General features: G+C 35.9%; 1 protein-coding gene across 1 annotated transcript; it reads right to left on the bottom strand.

The window, feature by feature from the left end:
* Positions 1 to 8,921: 8,921 nt before the first annotated feature.
* On the bottom strand, positions 8,922 to 12,422 carry LOC112722507 (cyclic dof factor 3). Its single transcript, XM_025773563.3, has 2 exons — positions 11,841 to 12,422; positions 8,922 to 10,806 (listed from the first exon to the last, which is right to left on the bottom strand). The coding sequence occupies exons 1-2, from the start codon at positions 12,042 to 12,044 to the stop codon at positions 9,529 to 9,531; spliced, it is 1,482 nt and encodes a 493-aa protein (XP_025629348.1). The 5' UTR covers positions 12,045 to 12,422; the 3' UTR covers positions 8,922 to 9,528.
* Between the last annotated feature and the right edge of the window lie 458 nt (positions 12,423 to 12,880).

The following is a 12,880-nucleotide window of genomic DNA, read 5'->3' as shown; positions in this document are numbered from 1 at the left end:
TGTATTAACTTTTCCATTATGATTAAAACTCAATTTTTCAAAGTCATTAAGGTTTTTCGACGCGATAATGCTATGGATTACCGTGATTCCAAACTTTTAACCTTTCTTGCAAAATAGGGTACTTTGTCTGAGTTTTCTTATCCTGGTACGTCTCAACAAAATGGCCGAGCTGAACGCAAACACCATCACATTCTTGACTCTATTCGTGCAATGCTTCTTTCTTCTTTGTGTCCTGAGCGTACTTGGGGTGAAGCTGTTCTTACTGTTGTTCATGTTATCAATAGACTCCCTTCTTCTGTTCTTGGTAACCTTACTCCCTTTGAGCGTCTTTATCATACCTCCCCAGATTATAGTTCTCTTCGAGTTTTTGGTTGTGTCTGTTTTATTCTTCTTCAGCCTCATGAACATAGTAAACTTGAACCTCGGGCTCATATGTGTTGTTTCCTTGGTTATGGCATTGAACATAAGGGTTATCGTCGTTGGGATCCTCTCTCTAAACGTATTCGTATATCTCGTCATGTTATCTTCTAGGAGCATCACATGTTTTCTCGGTTCTCCTCTTTTGAGTCCATTCCTCCTACTCAGTCACCTTTTATCACTAACCCTAATGTTGGTCTTTTTCCTAGTGATGATTCTATAGGTTCCATCTCGAGTCACCCTCTACAGCCTCCTGTTCTTCTACCTTCTCCATCTCCTGATGATTCCAGACCGGACGACGATCCTGCTCCTACCGTCATGCCTCCTCCTTCCACTCGTTCTTCTAGGTTAAGAAATTTACCTCCCCATCTTCTTGATTATCATTGTTTTTCTATTATTCTTCATCAACATGAACCTAAGTTATTCAGAGAAGCCTCCACAAATCTAAATTGGCAACAAGCAATGCAGGAAGAAATACAGGCACTTGAAAAAGTACACACTTGGAATTTGGTTGATCCTCCTTCTAATCAGGAAGTTGTGGGAAGCAGATGGGTATACAAAATCAAGACTCGCTCTGATAGTTCTATTGACCATTATAAGGCACGATTGGTTGCTCAGGGTTATACGCAAGAGTATGGTATTGACTATGAAGAGACTTTTGTTCCTGTTGCTCGTCTCACATCTGTTCGAGCTCTTCTTGCCATTGCTGCGGTTAAAAAAATGGTCTCTCAGTCAGATGGACGTGAAGAATGCATTTCTTAATGGAGACTTGAAAAAGAAAGTCTATATGAAACCCCCTCTGGGTTATCCTTGTCCTTCTAGCAAAGTTTGTCTCCTTCGCAAGGCACTCTATAGAGTTAAGCAAGCTCCTCATGAATGGTTTGACAAGTTCAACACTATCATATGCAATCTTGGTTTCACTTGCAGCCCTCATGAGAATGCTCTCTTCATTCGTAAAAGTGAACGTGGAGTTGTTCTTCTACTTCTGTAAGTTGATGATATGATCATTACTGGAGATGATGTTGATGGTATCTCTGATCTCAAGGCATCCCTTTAGCGTACTTTTGAGATGAAAGATCTTGGTTCTCTCAGCTATTTTCTTGGTCTAGAAGTCATATCTACCGATGATGCCATCTATCTCTCTCAAGCTAAATATGCTTCAGATCTTTTTGCTCGAGCCGGAATTACAGATAGTCACACTGAGTCTACTCTTCTTGAGCCTAATGTTAGATTTACTCCTATGGATGGCACTGTTTTGGATAATCCTACTCTTTATCGACAGCTAGTTGGAGGACTCGTCTACTTAACTGTCACTCGACCAGACATCGCCTATTCGGTTCATGTTCTTAGCCAATTCTTGTCAGCTCCTCGTACTACTCACAATGTGGCAGTTCTTCGTATTCTTCGCTACATCAAGGCACCTTATTCCATAGCATTTACTTTTCTACCCATTCATCTCTATCCCTTTGGGCGTACTCCGATGCTGATTGGGCTGGTGATCCCACTGATCATCGTTCCACTACCCGTTATTGTTTGTTTCTTGGCTACTCTCTCATTTTCTGGCGAGCTAAGAAGCAAATATTCACAGCTCGATCAAGCATAGAAGCTGAATATCGTGCTCTTGCTAACACCACTACTGAAATTATCTCGATACATTGGCTTCTCGAAGACTTGGGTGCTCCTCAGTCATCCCCAACTAATATTGTTTGTGACAACCGCAGTGCTATTCAAATTGCCCATAATGATGTGTTTCATGAACGCACCAAATACATTGAGATTGATTGTCACTTTGTTCGGCCAATGTATCCTTATTGATACTGTTCGTCTCATCGCTGTTGGAACACTAAATCAGACTGCTGATATCTTCATGAAGGCTCATCATCCGACTCGTTTCCGGACCTTGTTATCCAAACTCAAGATGGTATCCTTAGCTCCCACTTGAGTTTGAGGGGGATGTTAAGAGAATAATTAGAATCAAATTAGATCAATTAGTATCATTTGTATTTATATAATGTATCTATATATTAATTATAGGATTCTATGCTTTTATTACTTTGATTCTTCTAGCAGCTATATATACCCCTTGTACATTGTACTTTACCTCAGACTAAATAATACACACAAATACTTTCTTTAAAAAAGGTCACTATAAAATATGTTTAAAGCAAGTTAAATATGATCGAGAAAACGTAAAAATTTGTCATGTTGGATCGAGTTGTGGTACCACAAAATTGTGACCAAAATTCTCACTTGGATATCAATGATGATTTAGTATAAAGAAGAGTTGAGAGGAGATTGGAGCGAAATTTACTGTAGATATGATGGATTTCTTTGAAACGGCAAGGCTACCAATAGATTCTAATATTATATGGGTAACTTTGACTCTGAAATTTGTTGGACAAAAGAGAGAAAAAATTTCAGACCTATTAGCATGGTTAGATGTGTTTAAGGTTATATCTAAAGTGTTCACAAAAAAAAAATGAGGAGCATAGGGTTAGTTGAAGAATCACAAAATACCTTTGTCAAAGAAAGAAAAATATATGATGGAGCATTAATTACATGTAAAATAGTACAATAGTTAAAATTGAGGAAGAAGGGATCAACGATCATCAAACTGAACTTTCATAAAGCTTATGATAGAATAAATTGAAGCTTTATTGATATTGTGTTCAGTAAAAGATGGAGGACATGAATTAAGGAGTGCATTAGGTTGGCATCTATCTCTGTTCTGGTAAACAGATCACTATCGAAACCATTCAAGATAGAGAGAGGACTTCGTCAAGGTGATCAACTGTTGTCATTTTTGTTTGTTCTTGTGATGAATGTGTTGAATAGAATAATTAGAAAGGTGATAAGAAATAGAAGAATATCTCCATTATTAGTGGGCAGAGATAATATAGAGTTATTACATATACAGTTTGCATGACACTGTATTATTCTGTCTACTGGAAGAGGAGACAGTTAGAAATTATACGAGACTTTTGCAGTATTTTAAAATGATGTCATGGTTGAGTATTAATTTTGAGAAGTCTAGCTTGATACCAATAAATTATAATGAGGAGTAGGTTGGGAGAATGCGTCAATTACTGCAGTGTCAGGCGGCAGCACTACCGATAAAGTATTTTTGGTATTAATCTGGGAGCGAATCCAAAGCTAGTAAAAACATGAAAGCTAGTAATAGATAAGGTGGAGGAGAAACTTAATTCGTGAAAAACAAAGGTTCTTAATAAATATGGAAACTTAGTCCTTATTAAGTGAGTTATCAACATTTTACCTATTTACTATCTAAGTTTGTATAAGATGTCAAATGCAATTGCACAAAGAATAATTTCATTACAAAGAAGATTTTTTTGGGGGAAGGAAGATGAGCGACTTGGCTTAGTCCTTGTAAGGTGAGAGATGGTACAAGTACCAAAGAAGTTAGGAAGTTTGGGAGTGGCCGAGTGGGAGATGCAAGAGAAAGTCCGTGGAGAGATATATGTCATCTGTAAATAAAGGAGCAACACGTTAGAGAAAATATGATTGATGGACTTGCCATAGAGGTAGGAGAAGGTAGATCAACCAGATTTTAGGAGAATACATGGTTACAAGCTGGAAAGTTGAAAGACTCATTTCCGTGACTCTTCTTGATTTCAAACAAAAAAAGATCCATAATTGGAGATTTTGTGTTTTGGGATGAGTTATAGTGGGTTTGGAATTTCTAGTAGAGAAAAAAACTCTGCCAATGGGAGGCAGAAAAATAATCTTAAATCAAATTCTTTAAATCAGATTTTTGATGTTTAAAAATCTGTTAGATTGATAACAGAAGTACAAGACATAGTGGTGTGAAAATTTGATAAGGAAGACGTTTATTCTACTAACTCATTTGTGCAGGTGCTTCAAAAAGAAACTTTGGCAGATGATATAATTAGCTACAGATTTACAAATGAAATTTGGAAAGGATTAATGCTGTCTCAAGTGGAGTTGTTACCTAGTTTGTTTTAGTAGGCTATGTCAATACTAAGGACTAGTTGAATAGGTTGAGTATCAGTGAATATGTTGATAATGTGTGCATTCTGTGTAAGAAGGATGTTGAAACTATTCAACATTTCAACACCTATTTGTTACTTGTGTATTTTCTTGGCAGGTATAGTACATATAAATTATGAGTAAATAGCCATTTCTAACCATGAAAGATTCGGAGGCTGATAAAACTGACCATGAAAAATTAAAATTAAAGTTATACCCATATAAGATAAGTTTTGTTTGACAAAAATAACCAATTATTAAATTTTTGTTCATAATTCCATAAACACCCCTAACCTTTCATCTTTCATCTTTCTTTATCTTTAAACTCAATCCCTAACCCTATCAATCTAAGCCCACTCCCTCCTCCTCTGTGTTTACTCTCCAACCTCACCATCCCCTTCCACCACCACCATCCCTTCCATCCCCCTTACCTTCCGTTTTCCGTCGACCATCACCAACTCTAACACTACTACCGCTTATTTTCTTCCCCACCTCTCCCCTCTAACCACTTCTTTCACTACCATTGAATACCCTCCTCAGCTCCTTCAGAAAGAAAAAACTTTTCAAATTAGAAACCCAGTGTCGATGACGCTTCCGGATTCGTCGATGTCGTAGTTAGTGAAGTTTTGGCCGTCTTCATAGCCAGTGAAGCTTTCGCTCTTGTCTCGCTTGGAGAGATTGGGCTTGAAGTCCGGGAAACAAAGAAGGTGCGTGGCGGAACAGAATTCAGAGAGGCGTGTGGTGAGGGCGTTGTGGCAGCGAGTTTTAACGGCTTGGATGGCGGTTAGTGGTGAGGCCTAGTAGGTGAGGAAGGATGGCTTTGGAAGCGTGTTTTGAATGGCTTTGGCCCAGTATTGCAGTGCGTACGTCTTTGGCATGAACGGATTTTTGTCTATATTGTTGCCGCCGCTGCTGGAGAAACTGATCTGCATGTTAATAATGTGTTTGATGAGAAAAATATTATTAATTTCTTTCTCACTTTTGAATTTCGATAAAATAATGTGTTAGACTGAAAATTAATATAAAAATTTTAATTCTAGCTACTTGTACTTAAAAATTTTGTAACAGGATTCCAATTTGCAGGCGAAATAATTATTGATGATTGATGATGGATAATACATATATAGTAGGTAGGTACAACGGAGTTTTCAATTTGAAAAGCTTTTCTTCTCTGAGGAGGATCTTCAATTGCGGTGGAGGAAGTGGTTGGAGGGAAGGGGTGAGGAAGGAAATGAAGCGGTGGTGGTGTTGGAGTTAGTGATGGTTAACAGAGAAGGGATGGTGAGGGAATGGTGGCGGTGGGAGGGGATTGTGACCAGAGAGAAGGTTGGAGGATAGAGGCAGAGGCAGAGGAAGAGGAAGCGGGATAGGGTTAGGGATTAGACTTAGAGATAAAGAAAGATGAAAGGTTAGGGGTGTTTATGGAATTATGAACAAAAATTTAATAATTGGTTATTTTTGTCGAACAAAACTTATCTTATATGAGTATAAGTTTAATTTTAATTTTTCATGGTCAGTTTTGTCGGTGTCCAAATCTTTCATGGTTAGAAATGGCTATTTACTCTATGAATTATTTATATTGGACGTACTTAGACTATTTCAGAAACCATAAAAGAACACTTTGAGAATGTGTGTGGTTGGGAGAATTATAAATAATTCCTAAAAATTTTAAGATGTGAATATCATATTCTTATGTTTGGTTCAAAGTTTGAAAAGCTATTTTTAAGCAAGTTTGATTCCATGAAATCAAAATACCATCATTTCAATTCCCACATTCTCTTGGGTATATTTGATTCCCATAGAAATAAAATGTGAGTAACAAAGTAATACTTAAACCACACACACCTGAGAGTTAAAAGATTATGCCTTTGAAAAAAAATACAAAAAGTAGTTAGTTTTGTTTCTGTTATACAAAATATTTAACCACACAGAGGTGTTGTATTTTAAAATAAAACAATAGACATGGTGAATTGTGTTATTAGATTACTTTGTTACTCTAAGAAATAGTATAATAATTAATTTATGTTATTAATGGCTTTGCTAAAAATGATATATGAATTGATTTTGATTGTAATTTCTAATTATTTATTTGTTTAGTATCAGTTATATACTCTGTTGAGATTTCTCTTTTTTTTAAAAAAAAAAAATTGAATCCTTAAGCTGCAAATGAAACTCATGATAATCAATATCTGAAGTTGATACAACAGATACCAAGAGCATTGAATTGAAATGTAAATCTGTGTGCTTTATTTTATGTTATCTGACTTATCTCCAACAAAACTATAGAATTTAGATCAAGTGCTACCTTATAGTGGACATTGATTCAGAGTCTACTAAGGTTGACATTGGATTATTTTAGAGTTTATTTTGAAATTGTCATTATCTTAAGTCAACATTTTTAATTAAGTGGCCACATATACTTCCTTATACCGTGTCCTGACCATAGACTTTAGGTATCTTAGCTTACCCTTTTTCACCAGAATTATAATTCAGATTATAAAAGCAATGGTTGACTAATTAGTAATTACATTTTTCAGCAAATCCAATACTAAAAAGTGTTAAGCACTTTAATCCAATAGAAATTGATGGACCAATTTCTTGATGGCAAGCAAGTTTGCCATTATTCGCCATCCAATTGCATGTGATGATTAAGATATAGCTTCCCATCTTCGTTCTTCTTTTTTCTTTCTTTTTGAAAACTCACTTTGACGTGTTAAACAGGCAAAGGTACATTGTTATTAGGATAAATAGTGACATGATTACTCTTTTTTTTTTTTTATGTATACCTATTTTTCATATATTTATTTTAGAAATCAAATTTGACTCCTCTAAAATGAAAGTTCTACTTTAGAGAGTAAAATATAACATTTAAAATTATGAATTCCTTATAAACTGTTTAGATTTAATAAATTACAAAACCATGCATGCATAAGTACCCATACAATTTAAAACCGTTAAATTAATGGTTTAAATAGTGTGCACCTTAGAAAAAGCTTTATCCAAGATAATCTAATGGTTATAAATTTTAACATCACTCTACCCATACTTTTGATTTATGTTGTTGCATCAAACACCAAGTTTAACTAAATGAATAAAAGCTATTCCCTTGGTACTACGTACTAATTAACCTAAAACTTTGGTAATGGAATTTGGCATCCCTCTCTACGCTATCTCTATCTTTGATTGTTACTTGCTAAATAGAGGATTCTTTTGGGGTGATATGGTTAAAGCTATGTGTGGCTATTGGCTACCAAAAATTTAGGGCATTGGGATAAAATCACCAAATTGATCAATACAAATTAAGGGTCTTTTTCAACTCACGGTAATGAATACTACAGAATATCCTGAAAATGTGGGTGTTAATAATTGAAATTTTGGGTATGAAGGAAAAACGAAATGATGTAATTTTTATTAGTCATGGCTACAAATTGATGATGATGCTTACGTGCAACGAATTATCTTTATTATTATTATTATTATTTTGGTTCCCCCTAATAATTGAAATTGGGGCAATGGCATGGTTCTATGGAGGAAAAGAAATAAGCCATTGCTTTCTTGTATCTCAGTGAAAGGGCAAAAAGGCAAAAAATGAAAAAAGAAAAAATAATATTTAAAAAAAAAAGGAACAAAAAGTCAGAAATAGAGTGCCAAGGGGAGGAGGATATCATATGAGTGGGTCATTTGATAGCATTTTAGGGTCCCATCACAACTCATTATAAAAATAAATCTTATACACTATATGTGACTTGTATTAGATGGAGGTTGAAAAAATATCTAAAATCTTTTTCTCGAGGGTGGTTGATTGAGGACACATGTCAATCTGGTTTTGATGTATCCATCAATTTTTTGCATAATATGGAAACTCTTTTTTCCTTTTAATTTTCTAGCAAACTTATTAAATTATTGATAAAGAATATTTGACAAAATTTGATAAGGAAAAAAAAAAAACTAAATATTAGACTCCAAAGTTCCTTTGGAAACATTCCATTATTTAGTTTTTAAAAGGTAGGTTGAAGATCTAATAAATTATTATGTAATTTAGTTATACGATAAAGATTCAAGACACTAAATTAGTTTGAGATTTTAATTTTTAAATAATATTTTTTTAATGTGAAAAGAGCAAAAGGAAAGAAAAAGGTATCATTGGTTGTGGAGTAAGGGGAGCTATTAAATCTGAATGTGATACCTTCAAATTTCATAGCCAAAAAATATAAATAAATAAAAATTCATATCTTTTTCCTTTAAAAAAAAATAATTCAGATGCTTACTGACTTTTGTTGCAATTATTATTAAATTATCATAGAAGATTGACAGGTATGACACGGGTATCCACTATCCACTACTTTATTGTCTTGCTCATAATGTTTGTGGTTATCTTCCTAATTTTACACTCTTGTATACTCTTAACAAATAAAAGATAGAGAGAGAAAAATAAGCAAATAACCCCCCTCCCCCTTTTTTTTCCCTTCTAAATTGTTCACAAGAACTCAAAGGGAAAAAAAGTGTCAATTTTTTTTTCTTATTTTCTACTTAGTAAACCATGGTACAAAAATGGGGAAGACCCCATTTGATAGGAAAAGAAAACACAGCACCTCTGCATTTTATACATAGTAAATATCTTTCTCCATATCTAGCCAGTATTTCACATATGCTACTTCATATATATTTACATGAAACTCACAAACTTAGCAAACTAAAAAGGCACCTATTCATAGTGTCAAATGGAAAGAAAAAAGAAAAGGACAAAATTAGTTTCCATCTCACCAAAACTTCTTGTAACCTCCAACATAAGTTATAACCCACTTTTATGCTGAACAAATCAAAGACTACCACCACCCTTTGTTTCAGTAGAAGGTCAATGAAGGCATAGTCAAATGCTCCATTACTCAAAGATGGTCATTGGTCCCTGCCTCTTCCTAACTCAAGAAGAAATGACTAATCTTGTTGCCATCAAGATTCAAGAACTCTATTAGATATTAAACCATTAACGTGTCTCAGTCCAATAGTTTGGAGAGACAGTTATTCATGACATGGTATCAAAGCCTCTTTATGCCAAGACAGATGAATGGTTTTATATCTAGTACTTCGTGTCTGGTCGCAAATTCACGAGCTCTCGTGAAAATTAAGGGATCTTGACAAAGCTGCAGGGTTAGCCCGCAACACAGGAGAAGCTTCGACTTGATTCTTTTCTTCTTTTGTTGATTGGAAGGCCTTAAACATGCCTCCCCCACTAATGGATTCATTCTTGATCCCTAGAGTTGCCCATATAGAACTCTTTGCAGCTTCACTTGGGTCATCGATTCTCAACGTTTTGGGAACCAAAACGCTTCCATTTCTCTGCTTTGGTGGCTCTTCTTTGCTCAAAGAATCTTGGTTACCCGTGTCACCGTCCCTAGAGTGCTTCCCCAGAGTTGGAGAATTCGGTCCGGAACTTGGAGATTTTGGGTTTGAAGGGGAGGACTGTGGAGGAAACCATGGAACATTCCAGTTCCCTGGCATGCTGCAGTTCCAAAAAGCCGCAGGATAGAATGGAAGGGCAGGAAATCCTGGAGGACACATAGCTGGTGAGGGAATTGCCGCATTCCACGGATAAGGCCAAGGAACACTAGCAATACAAGGAACTTGAGGAAGGTAACCGTTGCTTGGAAGCATTGGTTCTTGGAAAGTACTTTTACTGTTTTCCCCCATTGGATTTGAAACTGCAACAGGCGATGAACTCGTGCAAGCTTCGCCATTTTCACCACTTTTGGAAGGAACTTTCAATCTTTGATCATCAAAGCCATGATGGAATCCATTTCTTGTGCCATTAAGAACCTTTTTCTCTCCAAGGTTAAGGACAGATGCCATGGAATCGCAGATTGGGGCATCTATTCCGAAACTGAGGACTCTCCCATTGCTTTTCAAAGCAGGGAGATGAGTCCCGTTAGGAGCATCAATTCTAGCTGCTTGAAGAGCCTCAGAGATTGTGATGTGGCGATAATGGTTGGCAGAGTTCTTGTTTTTTCGCCGCCCTGCTCCAACCGGCACATTCCTCATGGTGCCACCTGCAGTCCAGTATCGTTGACAGGCTTTGCAGAAATAACGTGGCTGGTTTACGTTGTAGTTGTTGTAGTAACAGAATTTAGTATCCATGCTATTGCAGCGGGGGCATGGAAGCAACTTATCAGGCTTTTTCAGGGGTTTCTGATCTTGTGGACTGGATGTGTCACCTTGTTCCTTATCTGACTTGTCACTTTTTGATTTTGCAGAATCTTCTTCTATGGCAGGTGTTTTCGGATTCACCATAGCCTCAGGTGATGTGGCTGATTTCTTGTTCTCTTCTACATTTGGAGGAGGATCAGCTTCTTGCTCTTGGGTGGTAAGATTTTCAGCTTCTGCATCCTAATATTTTGAGAAAAATGATTGGCTTAATCAATGAAAATAAAACCACAGAAATAAAACCAAGATGCATATTAAGATGGGGAAGATCATGAGTTGAAATGAAATTATAAGAACATTAGCTATGACTAAGATGCAAGGTGGAAGGAGACTTCTAAAAACCTTGTATCAGTTTGTTGTGATTAATTACTGTTTAAAAGAGCAATTACTTATCTTAGTAATCCATGGGAGAGAGGTTGTATGCATATTTTCAATTTGTTGAATGAAATGAGAACAAATATAAATTCTTCAATACAGTATCCAACATAAGAAAAAACTTACTCTAAGAGAACAACACTGCCAAAGGGTTAAGGAGATGAAAGTGCTAGATTCAAGAATTCAAGTAAGTTAAATAGGAAGAAGAAACTTTTTTACATTGAATACAAAGATATAGAGGAGTCAATGAGATCCTTCTGGCTGCATAGTAGACTATTTACAGAGATTTAGAGTAGGACTAGGACCATGCCAACATAAAGTACAGCTCACTGTTTGTAAGTACTGATTGTTGAAAAGCTAAAATTTACTACTCAAAAAGAAATAGTCATTTTCATGTTTTCCTCGGACATACTGGACTAAAAACTGTTGAACAGTACTCATTAACATGTCAACCAAACTATGAAACAAAACAAAACAAAAAAGAGCAAACCATGATCGGCAAACTCAGGAATTCAAAAAACAGTGGAATCAGTTAAACTTTGTTCATACAAGGGAAGAAAGGATCTTGCAGAATTTTCCATATATTCAAAACTGATTGATTAGCAATGAAGTCCTAAATCTCACAATTGGAAACATGGATGATACTAATTCTCGATAGGAATGAATACGACCCCAAAAATAAATAAATAAATAAAATTCGTTTCTTCTTTTTCATTCGAAAAGAACAAGAAGGCAAAATCGACCCAGAATTTATTCCATCATCGGAAGAAATGGGTCATCCCCAAAAACAAAGCTTTGTCTTTGAGAGAAGAAAAAAAAGAACATTTTTGTAACAATTTTACCTTGTCCTCGTGAGTGTCTTGGGTTTCTCCGTCTTCCTCGTCGTAATCCTGGTCCTCCTCCTCTTCTTCGTCTTCTTCATGCAGGTCCTGTTCATGGTCCATGGCCGCGGCGGGAAGAACATCAGGATCTCCGGGAAGGGGAATCTTCTGACCAAAAAGCTTAATTGCAGGGTCCCTAATAGTAACAGTACTTTGGTCCTCCATTATCCGAAAACAGTAAAGAAAAAAAAGAGCGCGCGGAAGAGTATAGAGTTGAGGGGGTTGGTGGGTGGGAGTGGTTACAGTTGTTGCAATGTTAGGATCTGACAGAATGGAGGGCACAGGAGTAATGGGGGATTTTGATTTTGATTTTGCGTATAAACCAACGACGTTCGGCTGCCACGTCAGATTGTTGTTTCGATTTCTAGCCACAAGTTCTTGTGGCCTCTGTTAGATTTTCCTTTTGCCTTTTTTATTTCCTTTCTTTTCTTTCTGCTCTGCTGTCTTGTATTTTTGGATTCTCTACCACTGTCCCTCACTCCTTTCCCCTGCACCTGCTTTTGTCTCTTCTCTTTGGTTTTTCCAATCTAATTAAGCTTTTCTACGGTGCATATGGGCAATTCACCTAGATAAATTGTTTTACCTTTAAAATTATATAAATGTATTATCTTTAAAATGAAGACACAAATGTATTATTTTACACAGAATTCGTTGCTGTCAGCTGCGGATTACCTTGAGTTGTGACAGTATGGAACCATTGTAGTCTGCCGCGATTTTTACATGATTATAGTTGGTCATCATAAATCGTTACTACCAGTAGCGGTTTATGTGCATTGGGACACGTGTGTAAATCGCTAGAAGCAGCAGCGATTTACGTTGAGTATAAAAACAAATAATAAAACTAATCTTTATCTAAAAAATAATTACAAAACAAATAATTAATGGTATATACTAAATATCATAATTAAAAAAAAATTTAATTTATCATTTTACAATATAATTTAAAAAATATAATATGCATATAATAAATTTTTTATTTGTAGTAGCGGTTTATGACCAAC

The sequence above is a fragment of the Arachis hypogaea genome, chromosome 11 (genome assembly GCF_003086295.3).
Source record: "Arachis hypogaea cultivar Tifrunner chromosome 11, arahy.Tifrunner.gnm2.J5K5, whole genome shotgun sequence".
In the NCBI taxonomy this organism is placed as follows: Eukaryota; Viridiplantae; Streptophyta; class Magnoliopsida; order Fabales; family Fabaceae; genus Arachis; species Arachis hypogaea.
The sequence above is the reverse complement of the archived record's forward strand: the minus strand, read 5'-3'. Positions and strand labels throughout refer to the sequence as shown.

Bases quoted from the DNA above. Each gene is read 5' to 3' on its own strand.
- LOC112722507 (XM_025773563.3), bottom strand. From the start codon at position 12,044: ATGGAGGACCAAAGTACTGTTACTATTAGGGACCCTGCAATTAAGCTT. The intron at 10,807-11,840 runs GTAAAATTGTTA...TCAAAATATTAG, and splicing joins AAGACACTCACGAGGACAAG to GATGCAGAAGCTGAAAATCT.